General features: G+C 36.9%; 1 protein-coding gene across 1 annotated transcript; it reads right to left on the bottom strand.

The window, feature by feature from the left end:
• Nucleotides 1-10,478: 10,478 nt before the first annotated feature.
• Nucleotides 10,479-15,178, bottom strand: LOC113091896 (uncharacterized). The gene is made up of 6 exons (XM_026257570.1): nt 14,746-15,178; nt 13,240-13,599; nt 11,580-11,666; nt 11,387-11,479; nt 11,137-11,211; nt 10,479-10,639 (listed from the first exon to the last, which is right to left on the bottom strand). The coding sequence occupies exons 1-6, from the start codon at nt 15,176-15,178 to the stop codon at nt 10,479-10,481; spliced, it is 1,209 nt and encodes a 402-aa protein (XP_026113355.1).
• Between the last annotated feature and the right edge of the window lie 8,809 nt (nt 15,179-23,987).

Below are 23,987 nucleotides of genomic sequence, written 5' to 3'. Positions count from 1 at the left end.
TAAGGTCGTCGAGCCGAGCGGGGATCTCACGGACGAGGACCTCGTCCCGCAACTCTGGAGACAAGCCCTCCAGGAAGCGAGCGGTCAGAGCGGGTTGGTTCCACCCTCAGGTGGTAGCGAGGGTCCGGAACTCAATGGAGAAATCCGGCACGGATCGTCTCTCCTGCCAAAGTGTGGAAAGCCGACGGGAAGCCTCCTCTCTGTAGGCGGAGCGGTCGAAGACCCGGATCATCTCCTCCTTAAAACGCTCAAAGCTTGAGATGCACTCCGCCTCAGTCTCCCAGTTGGCCCTTCCCCACTCGCGAGCCCGCCCGTGGAGGAGTGAAAGAACGAAAGCAACCTTGGCCCTCTCCTTAGCATATGTGACGGGCTGGAGCGAGAAAAACCACCTCGCACTGGGTAAGGAAAGCGCGGCACTCTGTTGGCTCACCCGAATAGACCGGAGGATTATTTATCCGAGGCTCCGTCTGAACAGGAGGACAATGAGAGGCGGAAGGCTGGAGACGGAGGTTGTGGACCTGGCTGGACAGCTCGGACATCTGGGCGGCCAAAGTACCGACGGAGTGTCGGGCAGCGGAGATGTCCTCCTCATGCTTCCCCAGGAGGACGCCCTGGTGCTCAACGGCGGTCTGGAACGGGCTGCCACTCGCTGAGTCCATCTTAATGGTCATATTGTTCTGTGATGATGATGGAAGAGAGAGGACTCAAATGCGAGGGCAAAATGACAGTCTTTAATTAAACAAAGGAAAGCCACAGGTAAATCCAACCAAGGAGTACAAAAGACGAAAAAAGAGGAAGACCCGTAGGCTGGGTATAAATAACTCAGGAGACCTCTGTGGCTGGAACAACCAGCAGGCTGGTGAGGCGGAGGCTAAACCGGGCTCAGGGGAGAACCGGAGATCGGAGCTCGCAGAGCGGGGAGGACGCGGCGTCGGATTGCAGGTAAGGTTCTGTGGGGTGCAAATGGTAAGCACAGAGAAATACGGGCAGTGATAGCAGTTAACTAACTCAACCCCGACTAGACAGGACAGGACAAGACCAACTCTTAGTGCAAACGCTAATGACAACTGCTTCATTCGGAAGTAACAATCTGACAAAGAGACACGAGAACGAGAGGGTAGAAGTAGCCCAAATAATGAGGCAGGATGAGAACCAGGTGGAGGGGGAAATTATCTTAATGAGAAGTGAAGACAACTGTGACACAGAAGCGAAGAGCGAGGGAGACAGGAGGGGAGAACCCAGCAGGGGGAGACAGAGAGAGAAAAAGAGAGAGAGATAGAGACAGGATCATGACAAGACCATGGCAGTTTGTATAGCAAATGAAAACATGTTAGGTTGTGAGGTTTTTCTTAAATAGGCATAGGATAAAATTAGTAGGCCAAAAATCTGCACATTTCATGTCATTGTAGATCCTACAGTAAAATTCAAATGTCATTGAATAAATTAATTTCTGTTTGGTCAAAAAAAAAAAAAAAAAAAAAAAATCTTAATTTTCTTAAACAAAACGAAAAAATAAATTAAACCGTTTCTCATGTATCTTTATTTATTTTTAAATAGAAAATCGAATGACCAAAATATACACGGACCCAACAGCTACAGCGGAAAGAAAAGAAAGAGAAGAGCGACAGCAGTTGAATTTCGGGGCTGAGCTCTGTCGGGTTTGTCTTGACAAAGTCGAACCAACAACAATATCTAAAAGCTGCTTAATTTGCTGCCGTGGCAGGCAAAATTTATTTTGAATTTCAGATTCTGACATGATAGCCAGGGGACTAAGGTTTTCACGGATGAAATAGTGCACATAGAAATGTCTCTGTGGACAGCGCCGTCTTTTATTTCAACCCGTTATATTCGCTGTAGGCTATCACTGCAATAGTTGTGACCAAACTCCCCACCACAATCATTCCCTTTAAATAAATTCCATAATGGTTTGCCAGCTGATGATGATGATGATAACAATAGCCTAATAATAAAAAAGAAAGAAAGAATGATAACAATAATAATACAAATTAAAAAGTTATGTAGGCTACTAGCTATTTTTTGTTATGTTTTTGGCAGTTTTTGGGCTACAGAAATGTTTACAAACTTTTACAATAGATAATTTGATTTGATCTTTGAAGTAGCCTATTAGATAGAGATAGCTTCGACATTTGATCACTGTGGTTGGTTACAAAGACGTTACTATTCTGAAAATAATAACGAGATACAAACCTGTAAATATTCAATTTACTTTTCTTAAATTCAAAACAAAATATTAATGCATTCGTAATTTCCATTTCTGAATAGTTGCTAAATGGTCACACAGGTTTGCGCATTAAACCCATGACCCCGAAAAATATAGCCTATCAACAATTATGTTGTTTCCCTGAACATGACCCCTCTCTGCCAACTTTTTGAACATTTGGTCATTTATTTATTATTATTATTATTAGGCTATTATAATTATTTAGATAATGCATATGCCTAAATATAAATGATCAGAAACAAATCGCTTCAACACGTCGAGTTGTTTTTGATTCTGTGTTTTTGATTCGGTGTATCAAACGAGTGGATTGAACTCACTCATTAAGACAGTGACTATCTGCCACCTGGTGTCTGTTTTAGTTTCATATTAAACGTAGGCTATCACTTCATTGATTCGATCATGTCATATTTATGTCTTCAAAATGTAGGCCTAAGACACTTCATAATATTTGTATGCACTTTTAGGCTAATTGCTGTGTAAATGCATTAAGATCTCTTCTGTATTGATGGCTCTGATGAAGCTCTGGTTGGATTTTAGTGGTAGGCTAACTGCCCTGTAGGCTACAGTCTTATCCTCTAACTGAATTTATCGAGTAGAATAAAATTCTGAAATTATGGTTTCTAGTTTTGGTGTGCCACCCCAAGATTTTAAGTGGCCCCATCTGGGCACCCCTATGAAAAATTTCTGGAGGCGCCACTGCTGATAAGCGGCCCTCATGTGCAGACTCATGTGGGGGTCTGATCCAGGCAGGATTCATCAATTTTACCCACGAAAAACATGAATCTGATGTTTAAAATATACAAGAGGCAAGTTCAATAAATACAGAAAGAGTATTTTCAACTTCTCTAATGCAGTTTTCTAGGCTTTTTTTTTTGTCAAATTGTTATGAATATATCTAGCCTTATTTGACAATGTTAAATACTTTAATATATTGACGAATTATACTATTGCATTTTAAAACACAGTGTAATGTGATGTTAGATCGTGATGTTTGTCTGACTGTCACACTTGTGCTTGCAGGAAGGTGAAACTAGCTTCAAATCATCTATAGATGGCAGATCTGGATGAACAGATGAGCTCATGAATTTAGTGTCAAATATTACTACAAATAATGCTTCAAGCTTAGAATTAGCTTTATGAGCCATGCTTATATTTGTGTTTACACATGTATGTTAAAAACTGTGTACTGTGTAAAAAAAAAAAAAAAAAAAAAAAAAAGTAAATTTCAAAAACCAATTTAATGAGTGCTTTTTTGTTAAATATTTGAAATGCATTCAAATGACAGAATATTTGGTATGGTTGCATTAAACAGTAGAAAAGGACTAGACATATGATTGTTATTGTGAAAAATACCTTTCTGAAATATTTCATTTTAATTTCTTCATGCATTCATTGTTGGTGAGAATTTACGTTAGTTAACGTTAGTTAATTCAGTTCAAAATAAAATTTTACAATTGTCCCTTAACTAAGTACTTTTAACAGTAACTGGACACAGACATTATTACTTGACTGTCAGAATGTGTAAAGTCTATTGGTTAGTCTATTATTTCTCTAGGGGTTTAAGAACTAGTAGGAGGAAACAGAATGGGAAAAATATTTTACTCAAGTTTGGCTCAAGTTGGCATTGTTCTTTGTGAACCTAAACAACACTTTTGTCTTCTGTGAATTCCATTACAGGGGATGATGTGATAGATGGTCCTGAAAAGAAGGCAAAGATAAGCAGCCACTATATTCAGAGGTCTGGTTTTTCAACACCTAAACTTTCCCAAGCCTTTACAAAAGCCAGTCTGCACCAGCAAGCATAGACAAGTTTGTGTCAGTCAACCACCTGAACCCTGCCAGTCAAACACAGTTGACATTACTAATTTGACTCTTAATTATAGGGAATCTCCTTTTTGGTTAACATTGTATGAATTAAATATGTCAAATAGTCCAGGTTTTAGCACAGCTTAAAAAACTTTCCAAGCTAAAATGAATTGCAATTAAAAATGTGAATTTTAGTGTATTTTTCTGATCATTTTTCAGAAAGTACAACAGTGCTCTGATGACAGACCTGCCAACATGTACGCATTTTTCGTACTTTGTACGCATTTTGACCCATAAGTACACTTGTACGATTCGCTGCTCTCTAGGTACACATTTTGTTGCGTCTCGCATTTCGCCGATTTCAGTTTCTATGCCATCTATGACGCTGATTCTGCCGCTGATCCACAGCGTGTGAGTTGAGTGAAAAGCTTTCGGCCAATCAGAGCGCTGCATGTTAACCCACCGCCCACCTGCCCCTCCTATCCACACGCTTAGTTGGCAGTTAGGAAAGTGGTGGAATGGCTTGAAATCTAGAAGTTTTTAGACAGGCCAGGTGCTGATTAACGTAAAATAAAGGTAACAGTTAGGCTATGTTTAGCCTAATTGAATTTATGAATATTAATAGTGACCTTGACATCATAACAAGCAGTCCAGAGCTGTGACGAGCTCAGTTCAGTCCACGCGTTCATGTAGGCTAACATGTAAGGGTGGCCCTGCCAATAATGCACCTAAAAGCTGTCACAAAGAACCGGCAAAAGTAATGATTATGAATATTTTCTGAATATAATTATTAATAAACAAGTGTTTTCTGTATCAATGTCGTGTCGACTGCAAAGATTCAATTCAATTCAAGTTTATTTGTATAGCGCTTTTTACAAAATAAATCGTTACAAAGCAACTTTACAGAAAATTATGTTTCTACAATATTTAGTAGTAGCTAGTAGTTTAAAGATGAAGTTGGCGATGCTGTCTCGCGATCTTCGCAGTAGTGAACGCGCCAGAGAAATGCACATTTCATACGGATTAACATAAGCAGAGAGCAGTCTGTTTTCTTTCGTTTTGAATTGTTCTGTTCAACCCTCTTGAGTCGGTTAACGCGTATACACGTTATGAGTCATTCATCTGATAACCCCGAAAATAACTTAAATTACACTTTCAGTTTTGATCATACAGATAAGAGTAATACATCAATCGAATCTGTAAAGGGTCTAGTTTTTTTTTTGTATACAGACATAATAACAAAAAACCTTTGTGCACTTATAAAATAAAGATAACAAACAAGGTGTGCTGTCTGCAGCCTTTGTCTGCGCTGATCTTCATTTACAAACACGTCATTAAAATGAACTGTAACTCCGTGAATACTCAACGAAGAGACATGAGAGAGATATCTATAGAAAGCTTGACATGTCCACTTTTAAACTAAACAAGTGCTGTCAAAAACAATTATCCTGTGATAAAGTAATCCATATGAATACAACACGATGTCCGTTTTTCACATCTCCCTTCATTATCTTCTAATGTGACCACGCCCCCGCGCTGAACGCGCTATTCAGATTCAAATGTTAAATAAAGTTTTTATTTTTATTTTAATGTTTGCTTCGTGATGACAGGAATAAGATATAATTCACCCCAAAATGTGATTTGGTTGAGTATTTGAGATTTGGATTTCCTCAGAAAAAAGAATGAAGCACTTTATTCAGCAGAGATCATAAACATGAGTAAGTCTCTTATTATTTATTTATATACTTGTACTAGTTTTCATATAACGTGTAAACATTTTACTAGTTAGACTTTTTCCAAACTATAATTCCTGACTAAATGTATAATCAAGTGAAACATTATGACGTTTCAAAAACAATATACAATACTATACCATTCAAAAGCTTGATGTAAATAATATAAATGTAACAAATAAATGTAACTGTAACAAATGTAACAAACAATGCTGTTCTTTCAATTAATTCCCCTGAAAAAAACCTGAAAAAAAAAAATTCTCAGCTCTTTTCAACAATAATAATAATCTATTAATATGAGCACAGAGATGGTTAGTTCTCTGGTGACAAGAAAAGTCATGATTGCCTCCAAAGGCAGCATTTGTTACAAAGAGACTTTCACTGATGCACTACTTAAAAAAGCCAAATCTGCAACCTTTAACAACTTAAACAATGCAAAAGTTTAAACACTATGCATGGAAAATTATTTAAAAAATTGTTGTTTGTTTTTAGCAAACTGATTTTGATATTGATAACTGCTGGTTTTGCACATTTATTTAATGTTTTGATTTATTTATTTAGAAAGAATGTCCTCAGTTTACTTTTATTTCTGACAAGATTTTCAGGTGGAAGAAGTTTCCATGGGCTATGCCTCCTGTTCAAAATCAGAAAACTTCTAATAGTGTTGTACTTGTAAAGAGAGTGCATCCCATGCAGTGCTTTTAAAAAGGTGAAAAGTGAAAAAAAAACACACACACACACTGTGAGCACACACCCGGAGCAGTGTTCATCATTTATGCTGCGGCGCCCAGGGAGCAGTTGGGGGTTCGATGCCAATACCTAAGTCGTGGTATTGAAGGTGGAGAGAGAACTGTACATGCACTCCCCCCACCCACAATTCCGTCCGGCCCGAGACTAGAACCCACAACCCTTCGATTGGGAGTTAGACTCTCTAACCATTAGGCCACGACTTCCCCCAACTTCCCCATGACTTCCTTCCTCCTCATGATATAGGCATGATTCACATGCCTATATCATGAGGAGAGAAGTGAAAATATATTTTTTGTTGTTGTTGTTGTTTAACCTGTTAATGTTTTGTTAAATACATGTGACAAAATTACTGGTAACCATTTAGTCAGTATTCTATGCTTTTACTGAATATTGCATGCATTGAAGGTCTTTTCTGTTGTGCTTATTTGTTTATAACAGACAAGAATGATAAAGAACTGCAGTTGAATAGCAAGGACTTGGAGGAACCCACAACAAAGAGCAAGATGTTTTTCAGTGTCTTATGAAATAGGTCACACTTTCAATAGGAATCTGCAAAAAATGTTTTTGATGACAACAGAATTCCCCTGATTTTAATGTGGAGGTGAAATTTGGATAAGTTTGACATGACCATATAGAAAGTGTGTATTTTTCAGTGATCTGTATTGACTGAGCTTTGTTACAGAAGCATGGCAGTTCCAAAATGGACAAAGTGTTCATTTTAGTGGTTTCTTCTTGGACCGTTCAGTCCAATACAACATGTTATTGTTGCCGCTTAATATTCACAGACACTAGTCCTGGATGAGGCCGATGACTGTAGTGTCGTCTGCAAACTTTAGGAGCTTGACAGAGGGGTCTTTAGAGGTGCAGTCATTGGTGTACAAGGAGAAGAGCAGCGGGGAGAGAACAGAGCCCTGAGGGACACCAGTGTTGGTGGAGCAGCTGTTTGATGTGAATTTCCCCAGTCTCACTAACTGTTGCCTATCTGTCAGAAAGCTGGTGATCCACTGACAGATAGAGCTAGGAACAGAGAGCTGGGTCAGTTTGGTCTGTAGGGCTTTTGGGATGATGGTGTTGAAAGCCGAACTAAAGTCCACAAACAGGATCCTCACATAAGTCCCTGTTTTGTCCAGATGTTGCAGGATGAAGTGCAATCCCATGTTGATTGCATCATCCACGGACCTGTTTGCTCGGTAAGCAAACTGCAGGGGGTCCAGTAAGAGTCCAGTGATGTCCTTCAGATAATCCAGAACCAGTTTTTCAAACGACTTCATGACGACAGACGTTAGAGCCACAGGTCTGTAGTCGTTAAAGGGATAGTTCACCCAATAATTACAATTATGTCATTAATAACTCACACTCATGTCGTTCCAAACCCGTTAAACCCACGTTTATCTTCAGAACACAGTTTAAGATATTTTAGATTTAAGCTGTGTGTACGGTCTACTGTCCATGTCCAGAAAGGTAAGAAAAACATCAAAGTAGTCCATGTGACTATTGTGAATGTTTTGAAGCATCAAAAATACATTATGGTACAAAAATAACAAATTATGACTTTATTTGGCATTGTCACAACAGACCCGAAATAGAAGACAATGCTGAATAAAGCAATTTTTTTGGCTGGATTGTGCGACTCTGCCAGTGTTTTCTGCATCGCAAAAATCATAGGGCCCTACATTGTGACGATTTGTCAAGAAGGAAACACTGTGGGGGGTGTGGGGGTATGACTGAAATGTGAATGGGTCTAATTAAAGTATCAACAAAACTGCTATCAGCAGAAACCCATTTCAGATCTGTATCTAAAATGTTTAGCTACTGAAGGCTTAAACGTGAAAAGAAAGACAAGGGTTCTCCAGAGCAAAGTTCACTTCACTCATTTCACAAAGTAATTTATGATTAAGATTTAGGAAATATTTTGTCATTTTTGTCTCAGGTCCAGCACTTACAGTATCTTAGATATTGACTGAATTGCCAGCATTTTTGTTTCCCAATGTTACTAGGTGACATGAATGTAAACGTGCCAGAATTTACACATTTTCAACAATGCTAACTGGATTTGAGCAAAAATGTGTTGAGATGTTTTTTTTTTTTGTTTTTTTGAGTCGATCACAATTACTAAGAAGTCTTATTATTTTATTCAGGATCTTCACAAAACTCCCAGAGAAAGTGTTCTACAGAGGAGATTGAGGCTGTGGGGAAGACTCTGATGGACTGCATCAGGTCAGGAAAGGTTCCTGGGAAAGCTCAGTGCATGGAGGGGATTGAAAGCTCCCCAGCAGCACTTCAAGGGAGAAGTTGGGAGGGGGTGAGAATTTATGTTAAGAATCATATTGATTCCTTAAAGAATCATAAAGATTCCTTTTTTTTTCCTGTTTGAAGGCAACATGTTCAAAATGTGTTTGCTTACAAAACTAATTTCAGTACATTAATAGAGCTTTCAAGTTAATACACTGACTAGTTAAATAAGTGTTTAAGAGAATTAAGAAGTCAGTTTAGTGTTGAGTTTTTGGATTTACAAAGACAGTGTTAATGTGAACAATTGCTGAAGCTGAAATTGCACATTAGTATTCATATGCAGCCTGTTGTGCGAGTAGTATTGAATATTGAATAAAAAAAGTGATGCATTTGATCTATTCCTCTTCTCCAGAGTTGTGTGTACTGTTACAAACCTAATATTTATAGAAATACACAGCAGTATGAATGTCAGGCATGTGTTTTAATTCAGAGTGGATTCCAGTACGCACTGATCAGTATTATTTAGACCATGATACCCATGGTGTCAAAGCTCCATGAACATTTCTCGCTTGTCATACAACATAACATATCTTAGTTATTATTTGGACCTTTTCAGATTCTCAAAACTGAAGAAGATTAGATGTGTTAAACAGGAAGTGAGGTAAGGCTTGTTTTCACTGTTTACATCCCCAGAAATGCTCAATTCAAATACAGTTGAAAGGAATTAGTGAAAGGCAAGAACATTAAAAAAAAAAAAAAAAAACAGTAAAAATATAAATACAGACAGAATTGATCCCTTTTACACAACTCCTTAATGATTGTCCAAACTTAAACTTTGTTGTTAATCTTATAAAGGCTTATAATTCTTATAAAACAGATCATCTATTGATAATTCATAACAGGGACACCTGATGGTGGTTTGTGGTAACACACAATAGTGACGTCCCCAACAGAATAGGAAAACCTGACAAAAATAAAGCTTTTTCAACTTTTAAATATATTTGTTTTTGGGATCAAAAATTCCTCCTGAATTTTCGTAACAGACACACTATATCTCTACACCGGAGATGCTGATATCTGTCCTGAGATCCAGTTTCCTGCAGAGATTACTCCTGTAAGTCTTATCAAACACACCTGAACGTGTTAATCAGTGTGTTCAGGATCATTAGAGAATCACAGGCACGAGAGTTTGATCAGGATTATATCACCCTCCAGGACAAGATCTGAAGAATCTTATATATATATATATATATATATATATATATATATATATATATATATATATATATATATATATATTTATATACTGTATGCTATCACGAAAAATTTAGTATTCTGCGTGTAGTAGAAGAATCTGTATTTTCTTATTTGTCTTTAAATTACTCAATGGCCTGAGATTGATATAAACTAGAGACTTCATCTGCTGATTCACTTCTCATTTCAGTTCCCATCCTCTAATGGACAGTTACAGTCTGTTTTATACATTTAATACATTTTAAAATCTACACTTAATTTGACTTTGTTTTTGTTTTTTCGTCTATTCTTTCTTCAGTTTTTTCTCTCTTTATCATGTCTGTGTAAAACACTGAGTATTATATTTACTATATAAACTCTTATCTAATGTAAATGCTTCAATTAAGTGATGAATCAGGTCTGTTATTGAGGTTTAATATGCTGTGTCTTTAACAAGCAGCATTAATCAGATAAATCATGATTTACAGCACATTCATCTCACTGACTCTTAATGGATGGAAATACTTACTGTAAATAATAAAGAAGAGGGTGAACAGAATCACAATCACAAAGAAGACTATAATCATGACGCCTTCAAATCCAGCGTAATTCAGACTCTTGTCCAGGGCAGATTTAAACAGAACTAGAAGAAACAAGAGATAAAAAAACATCAATTACTAAAAAGAAGAACCAAATATAATAATACAGATCACAAGAATTACAAATTATCTTCTCGCTGAACAGATACAGCATTATTTATGACTCATTAATTTAATTTTTCCTGGCACTGACCCTGTGACCTTTGTGCTGATCATATGACCCCTGACCCTCACATAACCCCAAAACATGCTGAGAAGTGATGTAGAAGTAGCTTCAGCTTCAGTCTCAGTCACTATAACATCATGTCTGTTTATTAATGTGATGTCTTCATTAACCGGTGTAGATTATAAGAGATTTAACACTGAACACATGCAGAATATGATACTGAAACAATACAGCAATAACAGACCCTTACAATTATTAATGTCAAGTTGTTTTAAGAGGTGTCTGCAGGATAATGAGAATATTTAAATATAATTATTGTTTAAGTGTCAATGTGCACTTTAATGTGTTCATGATAGGAATTGTTGATTTCTTTACCTGAATAAAAAACAGCAGAGAAAACCATATATTCTGCTCGATAACTGTATACTCGTACCCATGTTTTCTTGTTGCCTATAAAACAGAAAAAAGATGAAGTAATTACATCACAATATCATTTACACCAACACAATAAAACACTGAATCAGTTTTAATGTAAATTCATTCAGCTCTTGACAGATTGTTTAGTATCTTGGTATTATAATTCATGAAGTATATTTCCTCTCATAAGCTGGTAATAATGAATCACCTGTGAACTCATTAATATACGGAGCCGTCCAGAGCAACATGAAAGGCCTCAGAAAATAAAGAGCACAACAAGAGACCGACTCAAACAGAGACCCTGAAACAAAACCAGACATTTATAATTACTGTATTAATAAACACGTGTTAGAATTATTTATTATAATGCACTGATGATTAATCAGAAGTGAAACACTGACCTTCAGAAACACCCCAGAGGACAAACGCTAGAAACATCAGAACATTTGGACAGAAGACGAGAAACATCTGAAGACGAAAGACTGTGTCTGGAGAGACAACACACAATAAATCACATTCAGTCACATAATAAATTTCATTAAATATTCTTCCTAATGATAACCCTTTAGTATAGAAACCAGGGACCTGTTTCACTAAGGAGGTTCAACTAACTCTGAGTTTAAACTTGAACTCTGAGTTGACTTACCCTGAGATGAGAAACTGTGAGTTTTCGGTTACAGAACAGCTGAAATGAGTTGGTTTGGAGTTAAGTGCGTGCACCACAACTATAAAAAGCCATTATCAATGGAGCGCAGATATTACGATTCACCATGGCAACAGTTCCCGCCAAAATACATATATATATATATATATATATATATATATATATATATATATTAATAATAATATTTTAAGTGCATTTTTCTTTTTTTACAAATGATCTGCCAGTAGAGTAAGACAAAAACGGCAGTGACTATTCACACTAAGTGTAATTAACATACTTTCTTAGCGATAGATCCTATTTACAGTAGGCTAAGTGCAAGTAGCTCTAGATGCTATTTACAGAAAAAATGTACAGTGAAAATCATGATATATTTTATTTACCATGTAAAAGAAGCAATGGACACTAATCTTGTTTCCATTTGCATTAAGATCATTTTCATTACCACACTGACATATAATTTTACTTACGTAAAATGCAATTAATTTAGATCCCCCTAAAAAAAAGACTAAGTATCTTATATTATTTTCTTACATAGAGAATAAATCTTTTAATTTTTTATTATTTTTTTATTTGTACTTATATGTGAACACTTAGTAAGAAGAGCATGTTTCCAGTGTGCATCAATGAAGTGTTTAAAAAGGGAGAGGAGAGCGAAAGAAACTCTGGGTTTACAGAAGAAAACCTGCTCCTGACCAGGTTAGGTTCATAGAGTAAGTTACCATGGTAACTGGCTTGATTTACCTTGCTTTCTCAGCTTTGACTAACCTTCCATTCTGAAACAGAAAACCTAGAGTTTCCCTCATTTCAGGGTTAACATACTCATACATACTCATACTACATTTATTCATTTAGCAGATGCTTTTATCCTAAGGGACTTACAGATGAGGACAGTGGAAGCAATCAAAAACAACAAAAAGAGCAATGATATATAAGTGCTATAACAAGTCTCAGTTAGGTTAACACAGTACACCTAGCATGGGATTTTAACTAATATAATAAATAAAAAGAAAACAGAATAGAAAAAGAATAGAGCAAACTATTGATAGTTTATTTTTCTTTTAAAAATAAATTCTAACTACCTTTCTAATCTTTTGTATTCTATTTTTTTTTTTTTTTTCATTTATTATACAATTATATATATATATATATATATACTGGGTCTGGAGAGAAAACACACAATAACTCCTGTTCAGTTAAATAGTGAATTACATTTTAATGAAATGCTTAATAATTATTAAACTTTATATCATTCAGTTTTATTTAAACACACATCTCTGTTCTTTCTGACAAGTAATTTAATAAACAAACTCAAAACTGTGTTGGAGACACAAATGTAATATTATAACTAAACTGATTAAAGATAGAAGAGTAAATTGTTTTCTTATCTGTTGACTTACCCAGTAGCTTCAGTACCACATTTATCTTGGTTGAAGATTGTCTGGGATTCCACCATGAGCCACTGTAAACTGTACATGTGTATTCTCCTTCATCTGCAGCTCTCAGATCGTCCAGACAGAGGGAGAAGTTTCCATCTTTAATGTGTTCAGTGAATAAATGAGCTCTCCTCTGATAATCTTCATCTTGTTCTTCTGCTCGACTCTCTCCGTCCTGATACACATGAACCAGATTCTTTAAGTCTTCCTTTCTCCATTCCACCGTCAGATTCTCCAATATAGAGGGTTTATCATCATAACAGGGTAAAACCACTGAAGCTCCCAGAGAAACAGGTGTGTGATGAGAACGTTCCACCATGAATCCTGAAAATAAAAACATTTACTTAAATGTAAAGAGAGAACTGAGGTCTCATCGTGATGTGGATCACATTTCCTCAAGTCTCCTGAATCTGACTGACTAGCTTTGCACAACTAAGTAACAACACAGGTGTTGTTTTATCAGCACTTTTGAAGAAGAAACGACCACTGGATTAGGTTAACGTCAAGTTTGTTAGGTTAATGACATCAAATCTGAAAGATTATCAGTGTGTTCAAGACACTTTAACAGCAGTTAAACTAGATATCCACAGCCAGAACAGTCTCATTTACTTCATCTTCTGAATTACATATTTCAAACTGTCTATACTTATTTTATGATTGTTTTTTTTTTTTCTTTTATAACACTTTATACCAGGGGTCTTCAAGGACCCCTTAGGTGACAGAGACATGGATCAGGGACCCCTGATACAAAAAGTGTTTAGCTACATATGAATCATATAGCCTTCATTATTAATAGAAACTAACCATAATTCATTATGATTAAGAATAAATATTATTATGTTACATCTATATTAAGACAATAGATCAGAACCATGCACATTATTGTTGGGGCCTATGCCTGTATATGACTTTATGACTTTAAATTGCATCATAAACAATTTAAAGGAGATCTTCTTCTTCTTTTTTTCGGCTTTTCCCTTCAGGGGTCGACATAGCGAATCATCTCTATCCACCTATCCCTATCTTCTGCATCCTCAACACTTGCACCCACTAGCTTCATATTCTCATTAATTCCATCTATATACCTCCTCTTTGGTCTTCCTCTTTGCCTCCTGCCTGGCAGCTCCATGTCCAACATTCTCCTACCAATATACTCACTCTCCCTCCTCTGAACATGTCCAAACCATCTTAATCTGGCCTCCCTAACTTTGTCCCCCAAACGTCCAACATGAGCTGTCCCTCTGATGTACTCATTCCTAATCCTGTCCAACCTTGTCACTCCCAAAGAGAACCTCAACATTTTCAGCTCTGCTACCTCTAGCTCTGATTCCTGTCTCTTCCTCAGTGCCACTGTCTCTAAACCATACAACATAGCTGGTCTCACCACTGTCCTGTACACCTTCCCCTTGATTCTCGCTGATATTTTCCTATCACACAGAACTCCCGACACCTTTCTCCACCCATTCCAACCTGCCTGCACTCGCTTCTTTACCTCTTTCGCACACTCTCCATTACTCTGGACTGTTGACCCCAAGTACTTAAATTCCTGTACCTTCTTCACCTCTTCACCCTGTAACCTTACTGTTCTACTTCCCTCCCTTTCATTTACACACATGTACTCAGTCTTACTACGACTGACTTCCATTCCTCTACTCTCCAGCGCAAACCTCCACCTCTCCAGGTTTTCCTCCACCTGCTCCCTGCTCTCACTACAGATCACAATGTCATCTGCAAACATCATTGTCCAAGGAGACTCCTGTCTGACCTCCTTTGACAACTGGTCCATCACTATAGCAAACAGGAAGGGGCTCAGAGCCGATCCCTGATGCACTCCCACCTCCACTTTGAACTCCTCTGTCTGACCTACAGCACACCTCACCACTGTCCGGCTCCTCTCATACATGTAAACACATATGGAGATAAAAATCACAATTCATTAGTTGTTTGCAGTTGTTGTAAATTGTTTAAACGGATTTGCGGAGTCATACATTTTAATTTCACTAGTCAGATGGACATTTACAGTGGCATGATATTTAGCTTCAAGATTACTAAAACTTAACCATTTACATTTTATTGTGAGATGGACAATAACGCATCAAATCAATGGATGAGCGTTTTTAATAAAGTGCAGATATAATGGGCAGTACTAGTAGTGTTGAACAGGATTGGACACATTAGAGACCTGGTAATATTCTGGTTGTATCTGTGAACTAAACTGACCTCTGAAATGCACCTGTGAACTAAAATAACCCTGTGAACTTTGGGTGATTTCCAAATGCTGACATCAGTAGTAAACAGACTTGGGGGAATGTCTCACGTGACCATAACCAACCAATACAGAGAGATTTTTTTAATTGTTGATTTGGCCGAATTCCACCATTAAGAGAAATATAGTGATAAGGGATGGCAAACCAGGCAGGCAATGCCAATTAAAAACCGGAACTACCAAATAAGGTACAGAGATAAAGGTATAAAACGAGTGCACGGGCAGACAGAAGATTCAGAGGTGCCCGTCATCTCGGCTTTGTTGCTTTGAGTAATAAAGTCTATATTCTGACATCTGGAAATTCATCATCAGCCCCAAGACACAACAGCTGTCGGTCCTCTTAGCAGCATGAAAAACAATACTTTTATTGTAAATGTAAATGTAAATGGATAATGGTAGCATAGTAATCCCAATAAGTGACAAAATAATGCAAACATTTTCCTATTTACATGTTGTGATCTGTATAGTAACAGCGTGTACAAATAACAGGGCTATATGAGACAGAGACCATTTTTAATCGTATAAATACTGGGAACTATATTCTCACTAGGCGTAGGAGCACAGCTAACGTTACTTGGGCGGAGTGATTAGCGCAGCACACGAGACGAGTCGTGGTGAGGAGCAGAGAGATCGCTCAGAGCTGGAGTAATAGAGTCAGCAATTACTAGATAGTACATTTATATTGTACAATCATGGGTGTTTGCAGTATTGTAAAGAGCTGCGACAATAAACAGGGGAGACCAGGTAATACTATGATGTTTCATAGAATTCCAACCCAAAACGCTGGCCTGATGAATCGATGGCTACTTGCTCTGGAAATAGATCCAAACACACCTGTAAACACCATCACGAAGTATTTCGTTTGCTCTGAACATTTTACTGTGGACGACTATTTTGAAAAAATGCCAGTTGCCACACGGACCATGAAACGTGTGCTAAAGGATACAGCCATCCCATCCATAATAAAGACAGGACAAATTGGATCACCTGTTGCTGCGGTAAGTGTTCCGTTATGTTTTGAGATGACTAACATTAGCCATACTGTAAAAGTGCCATGCTAATGTAATATAACCTTAGTAGTGACACTATTACGTGAATAGGGGCTCCGTGTATCCCCTTTATTGTTATTGTGTTGTCATGAACACACTGCTCGTGATCATTATAAGAAAATCCCTTACTTGGTGGACAGCTGAGCGGGGTCAAGTTGGTTTTGTTTTCGATATTCGTGACACATTCAGCGGTAAACGCCAATAATTCCAAAACGAATTGCCCTAAAGAAATCTAAGCAGTGTGACCGCCAAAAGGGCAAAGCTGATCATGTTTCACATCCTTCTTTTTCTATATTTTCCCTCGATATAATAAGCACGGCCCCGTGCAAGCCGTGGCAATGTGCAAAAAGCCGGGAGAGAACGCTCTCAGCAGAGCCTTCAGTTAGGGACCGTGGGGAAAGTGCAAACTTTCTTCGTTTTTTGCTATAGCTCAGTAGGTGTTTTTGTAATAGCTTTTTAGATAAAGGGCATATAGACATGAAACCAGTGTCAATCAATAGTGGGGGACAGTGGACATTTTTAACAACCTTTCTTTTTAACACTACTGGTAGAAAAGGGAATTGCATGTCCAAAATTAACCTTCTTTTTGTAATAACTTTCTACAGAAGGAAGATAGAGAGATGAAACCAGTGTCAATCAATAGAGGGAAAGAGTGGACATTTTCCACATCCTTTCATTTTACCCCAAGTGGCTGATAAGAGAATTGCATGTCCAAATTTAACCAACTTTTTGTAATAACTTTCTACAGCAGGGACACAGAGACATGAAACCAGTGTCAATGAATAGAGGGCGACAGTTGTCATTTTTCACAACCTTTCATTTTACCCCTACTGGTAAAAACGGTAATTGCATGTCCAAAATTAACCTTCGTTTTTTAATAACTTTCTACAGCAAAGAGACAGATACATGAAACCAGTTTCAATCAATAGTGGGAGACAGTGGACATTTTTCACAACCTTTCTTTTTACCCCTACTGGTAAAAAAGGGAATTGCATGTCCAAAATGAACCTTCTTTTTGTAATAACTTTCTACAGCAGGGAGACAGAGACATGAAACCACTGTCAATCAATAGAGGGGGACAGTGGACATTTTTCACAACCTTTTTGTTTTACCCCCTACTGGTAAAAAAGGGAATTGCATGTCCAAAATTAACCTTCTTTTTGTAATAACTTTCTACAGCAGGGAGACAGAGACATAAAACCACTGTCAATCAATAGAGGGGGAGAGTTGACATTTTTCACAACCTTTCTTTTTACCCCTACTGGTAAAAAAGGGAATTGCATGTCCAAAATAAACCTTCTTTTTGTAATAACTTTCTACAGCAGTGAGACAGACACATGAAACCAGTGTCAATCAGTAGAGGGAGAGAGTGGACATTTTTCACAACCCTGAATTTTACCCCTACTGGTAGAAAAGGGAATTCCATGTCCAAAATTAACCTTCTATTTGTAATAACTTTCTACAGCAGGGAGACAGAGACATGAAACCAGTGTCAATCAGTAGAGAGAGAGAGTGGACATTTTTCACAACCTTTCTTTTTACCCCTACTGGTAAAAAAGGGAATTGCATGTCCAAAATTAGCCTCCTTTTTGTAATAACTTTCTACAGCAGTGAGACAGAGACATGAAACCAGTGTCAATCAATAGAGGGGGACAGTGGACATTTTTCACAACCTTTCTTTTTACCCCTACTGGTAGAAAAGGGAATTGCATGTCCAAAATTTACATTCTTTTTGTATTAACTTTCTACAGCGGGGAGATATAGACACGAAACCAGTGTCAATCAATAGAGGGGGAGAGTGGACATTTTTCACAACCTTTAATTTTACCCCTAGTGGCTGATTAGGGAATTGTATGTCCAAAATTAGCCTCCTTTTTGTAATAACTTTCTACAGCAGTGAGACAGAGACATGAAACCAGTGTCAATCAATAGAGGGGGACAGTGGACATTTTTCACAACCTTTCTTTTTACCCCTACTGGTAGAAAAGGGAATTGCATGTCCAAAATTGACATTCTTTTTGTAATAACTTTCTACAGCAGGGAGACATAGACATGAAACCAGTGTCAATCAATAGAGGGAGAGGGTGGACATTTTTCACAACCTTTAATTTTACCCCAAGTGGCTGATTAGGGAACTGCATGTCCAAAATTAACTTTCTATTTGTAATAACTTTCTACAGCAGTGAGACAGAGACATGAAACCAGTGTCAATCAATAGAGGGGGACAGTGGACATTTTTCACAACCTTTCTTTTTACCCCTACTGGTAGAAAAGGGAATTGCATGTCCAAAATTTACATTCTTTTTGTAATAACTTTCTACAGCGGGGAGATATAGACACGAAACCAGTGTCAATCAATAGAGGGGGAGAGTGGACATTTTTCACAACCTTTCGTTTTACCCCAAGTGGCTTATTAGGGAATTGCATGTCCAAAATTATTCTTATTTTTGTAATAACTTTCTACAGCAGGGAGACAGAGACATGAAACCACTGTCAATCAATAGAGGGGGACAGTGGACATTTTTCACAACCTTTTTTTTACCCCTACTGGTAGAAAAGGAAATTGCATGTCCAAAATTATCCTTCTTTTTTGTAATAACTTTCTACAGCGGGGAGATATAGACACGAAACCAGTGTCAATCAATAGAGGGGGAGAGTGGACATTTTTCACAATCTTTCGTTTTACCCCAAGTGGCTTATTAGGGAATTGCATGTCCAAAATTATTCTTATTTTTGTAATAACTTTCTACAGCAGGGAGACAGAGACATGAAACCACTGTCAATCAATAGAGGGAGAGAGTGGACATTTTTCACAACCTTTAATTTTACCCCTAGTGGCTTATTAGGGAATTGTATGTCCAAAATTAACCTTCTTTTTGTAATAACTTTCTACAGCAGTGAGACAGATACATTAAACCAGTGTCAATCAGTAGAGAGAGAGAGTGGACATTTTTCACAACCTTTCATTTTACCCCAAGTGGCTGATTAGGGAACTGCATGTCTAAAATTTACCTTTTTCTAATAACTTTCTAAAGCAGTGAGACAGAGACATGAAACCAGTGTCAATCAATAGAGAGGGACAGTGGACATCTTTCACAACCTTTCTTTTTACCCCTACTGGTAGAAAAGGGAATTGCATGATCAAAATTGACTTTCTTTTTGTAATAACTTTCTACAGCAGCGAGACAGAGACATGAAACCAGTGTCAATCAGTAGAGAGAGAGAGTGGACATTTTTCAAAACCTTTCTTTTACCCCTACTGGTAAAAAAGGGAATTGCATGTCCAAATTTAGCCTCCTTTTTGTAATAACTTTCTACAGCAGGGAGACAGAGACCTGAAACCATTGTCAATCAATATAGGGGGACAGTGGACATTTTTCACAACCTTTCTTTTTACCCCTACTGGTAAAAAAAGGAATTGCATGTCCGAAATGAACCTTCTTTTTGTAATAACTTTATACAGCAGGGGGTCAGAGACATGAAACCACTGTCAATCAATAGAGGGGGAAAGTGGACATTTTTCACAACCTTTCTTTTTACCCCTACTGGTAAAAAAAGGAATTGCATGTCCAAAATGAACCTTCTTTTTGTAATAACTTTCTACAGCAGGGAGACATAGACATGAAACCAGTGTCAATCAATAGAGGGAGAGAGTGGACATTTTTCACAACCTTTAATTTTACCCCTAGTGGCTGATTAGGGAATTGTATGTCCAAAATTAACCTTCTATTTGTAATAACTTTCTACAGCAGGGAGACAGAGACATGAAACCACTGTCAATCAATAGAGGGGGAGAGTGGACATTTTTCACAACCTTTCTTTTTACCCCTACTGGTATAAAAGGGAATTGCATGTCCAAATTTTTAATTCTTTTTGTAATAAACTTTCTACAGCAGGGAGACAGAGACATGAAACCACTATCAATCAATAGATGGAGAAAATGTGGACATTTTTCACAACCTTCAATTTTACCCCAAGTGGCTGATTAGGGAACTGCATGTCCCAAATTAACCTTCTTTTTGTAATAACTTTCTACAGCAGTGAGACAGATACATGAAACCAGTGTCAATCAGTAGAGAGAGAGAGTGGACATTTTTCACAACCTTTCATTTTACCCCAGGTGGCTGATTAGGGAATTGCATGTCCAAAATTAACCTTATTTTTGTAATAACTTTCTACAGCAGGGAGACAGAGACATGAAACCAATGTCAATCAATAGAGGGGGACAGTGGACATTTTTCACAACCTTTAATTTTACCCCAAGTGGCTGATTAGGGAACTGCATGTCCAAAATGAACCTTCTTTTTGTAATAACTTTATACAGCAGTGAGACAGAGACATGAAACCAGTGTCAAGCAATAGAGGGGGAGAGTTGACATTTTTCACAACCTTTCTTTTTACCCCTACTGGTAGAAAAGGGAATTGCATGTCCAAAATAAACCTTCTTTTTGTATTAACTTTCTACAGCAGGGAGACAGAGACATGAAACCACTGTCAATCAATAGAAGGGGACAGTGAACATTTTTCACAACCTTTCGTTTTACCCCAAGTGGCTTATTAGGGAGTTGCATGTCCAAAATTAACTTTCTTTTTGTAATAACTTTCTACATCAGGGAGACAGAGACATGAAACCAGTGTCAATCAATAGAAGGGGACAGTGGACATTTTTCACAACCTTTCGTTTTACCCCGAGTGGCTTATTAGGGAATTGCATGTCCAAAATTAACCTTCTTTTTGTAATAACTTTCTACAGCAGGGAGACATAGACATGAAACCAGTGTCAATCAATAGAGGGGGAGAGTGGACATTTTTCACAACCTTTCGTTTTACCCCAAGTGGCTTATTAGGGAATTGCATGTCCAAAATTAAACTTCTTTTTGTAATAACTTTCTACAGCACTGAGACAGAGACATGAAACCAGTGTCAATCAGTAGAGGGAGAGAGTGGACATTTTTCACAACCCTGAATTTTACCCCTACTGGTAGAAAAGGGAATTGCGTGTCCAAAATTATCCTTCTTTTTGTAATAACTTTCTACAGCAGGGAGACAGAGACATGAAACCACTGTCAATCAATAGAGGGGGACAGTGGACATTTTTCACAACCTTTCTTTTTACCCCGACTGGTAGAAAAGGAATTGCATGTCCAAAATTGACATTCTTTTTGTAATAACTTTCTACAGCAGGGAGACATAGACACGAAACCAGTGTCAATCAATAGAGGGAGAGAGTGGACATTTTTCACAACCTTTCATTTTACCCCAAGTGGCTAATTAGGGAATTGCATGTCCAAAATTATCCTTATTTTGTAATAACTTTCTACAGCAGGGAGACAGGTACATGAAACCACTGTCAATCAATAGAGGGGGAGAGTGGACATTTTTCACAACCTTTCTTTTTACCCCTACTGGTAAAAAAGGGAATTGCATGTCCAAAATAAACCTTCTTTTTGTAATAACTTTCTACAGCAGGGAGACAGAGACATGAAACCAGTGTCAATCAATAGAGGGGGACAGTGGACATTTTTCACAACCTTTATTTTTACCCCTTAATGACTTTTCAACATACTGGTTGATCAAAACATACTTTAACATTACGACAGAAATTTTTATTTAGTTATATTCATTAACTTTCGGTAGTTTTTTTTTTTTTTTTTGCAACACATTATTTGCATTTATTAATTTATTATCTGGAAAATTGAATTTGTGTGTATGTGTGTGTGTGTGTGTGTATGTATATGATAAGATTTTTTTATGTATATGTTTTAAGATTTTCAAATCATGTGCCTCAAACTTATGGGACATATCTAATCAAAATGTAGCTATGTAAGAGAGAGGGACACATTAATATTCCTGTTCATAAATGTAGGGGTGTAGTTCAAATCAATCTCGGCCAATACAGCAAAAATTTTGCAAATTTACAAATAAAATATAAAAGATAAACACACACGCACACACATATTTATATATATTTGAACATCACTATTAAAAGAAAAAAATACAAAATTTGTTTTTAAAATAAAACATTAATTAACATTTAACATTTATTTTATAACATGAAATTTAGAGGTAACGGTTTCGGGGTAGCCACCAGCCATTGGAAAGTACCCAAAAATTATAATTATGATACAGTTTTAAGCTTACTAATATTTTACATTTTATGGGGGGTTTAAATAAATAACACAAGGATCTTGGTAAATATCTAATGTTTGAATACTTAAATGCATTTTTCAATAGTTTTTTGGTTGTGGGACATTACTTGGCACCAATTCTGTGCTGCTCATATTCATATCAGACATTTTAGTTGACAGATGAAGGCTGTGATACTGTAGGTGTTCACTAGATGGATAGGATAAGAAAATGTGAGCAAGGTCCTGCTAAATTCAAGAAGATACAATGACCAACAAATACATAAATTATGTTAGTATGTACTGTAAGTATAGTATTATTTCTGTACTACTAGATCATTAAATTAATTTAATAATGTTTTTACATAATTACAAGTTTTGGTAGTATTTTAAAAATAGGTCTAATTTGTTAACACTATTTAATGCATTACTATACATTAACTGAACAATGAACAATATATATTTTTAGAGCATTTATCAATCTTTTAATGTTTTAATGTTACTTCATTTATTTTTGTTCATGTTGATTCACGGTACATTAACTTATGTTAACAGATACACAAATGAAAATTAATAATGTATTTTTAGTATGTAATTATATAATTAATACTATAAAACATATTGTTCAAGTTAACATGCCCAGTTAAGTACTGTTAACAATTTTTTGGTACTGTCCACTTTTTTGGAAATAGGCTTATTCTCAAACTCCCAGTTTATACCATTTTTGAATCCATTCAGCCAGTATCAGGTTTTGAGACCAGCAGCATGACATTCAGAAATGACCAAAGAGTATGGGTATTTTTCCTATTTAAAACTTTCCTCTTTTGTAGTTATATTTTGTACTAAGACCGGTGGAAAATGTAAAGTTGTGATTTTCTAGGGCTGTAAGTATAGTGATATCACTGCAGTAAAACTCAACTTATTAACTCTGGGGGAGTTGGAGAATGAGCATATTTCCAAAAAAGGGGAGTGTTCCTTTAAACCTTATTGTAAACCATTATCAAAGTTTATATTTTTGTTGTCTGTGTTGCATGTGTTTAACCATTTCATTGTTGTAACCCTTAAAACCAGACTGCCAAACGTTTAATATCAATGCATGCACACCTCTTTCCCAATGACACTAGAGGATGGTGGTTGCACTAGTGACTTGGGCTCGTCATTGCAGCTGAAGCATTTTGTACTTTAATTTAGTAATGGCATTTTCCACCAGGGAGATGTAAAAGCAGTGTCAGTTTAATAGAGGGAGACAGTGATCAACTTACACAACCTCAC

Source organism: Carassius auratus, unplaced genomic scaffold, assembly GCF_003368295.1.
Source record: "Carassius auratus strain Wakin unplaced genomic scaffold, ASM336829v1 scaf_tig00214354, whole genome shotgun sequence".
NCBI classification, from domain to species: domain Eukaryota; kingdom Metazoa; phylum Chordata; class Actinopteri; order Cypriniformes; family Cyprinidae; genus Carassius; species Carassius auratus.
This window is presented reverse-complemented; position numbering and strand designations above follow the sequence as displayed.

Coding starts and splice junctions, on each gene's coding strand:
- LOC113091896 (XM_026257570.1), bottom strand. CDS start 15,178: ATGTATGAGAGGAGCCGGACAGTGGTGAGGTGTGCTGTAGGTCAGACA. Junction 13,600..14,745: donor AAAGAAGCGAGTGCAGGCAG/GTTGGAATGGGT, acceptor TTTTATTTTCAG/GATTCATGGTGGAACGTTCT. Junction 10,640..11,136: donor CTCTGCTGTTTTTTATTCAG/GTAAAGAAATCA, acceptor TGTTTCTTCTAG/TTCTGTTTAAATCTGCCCTG.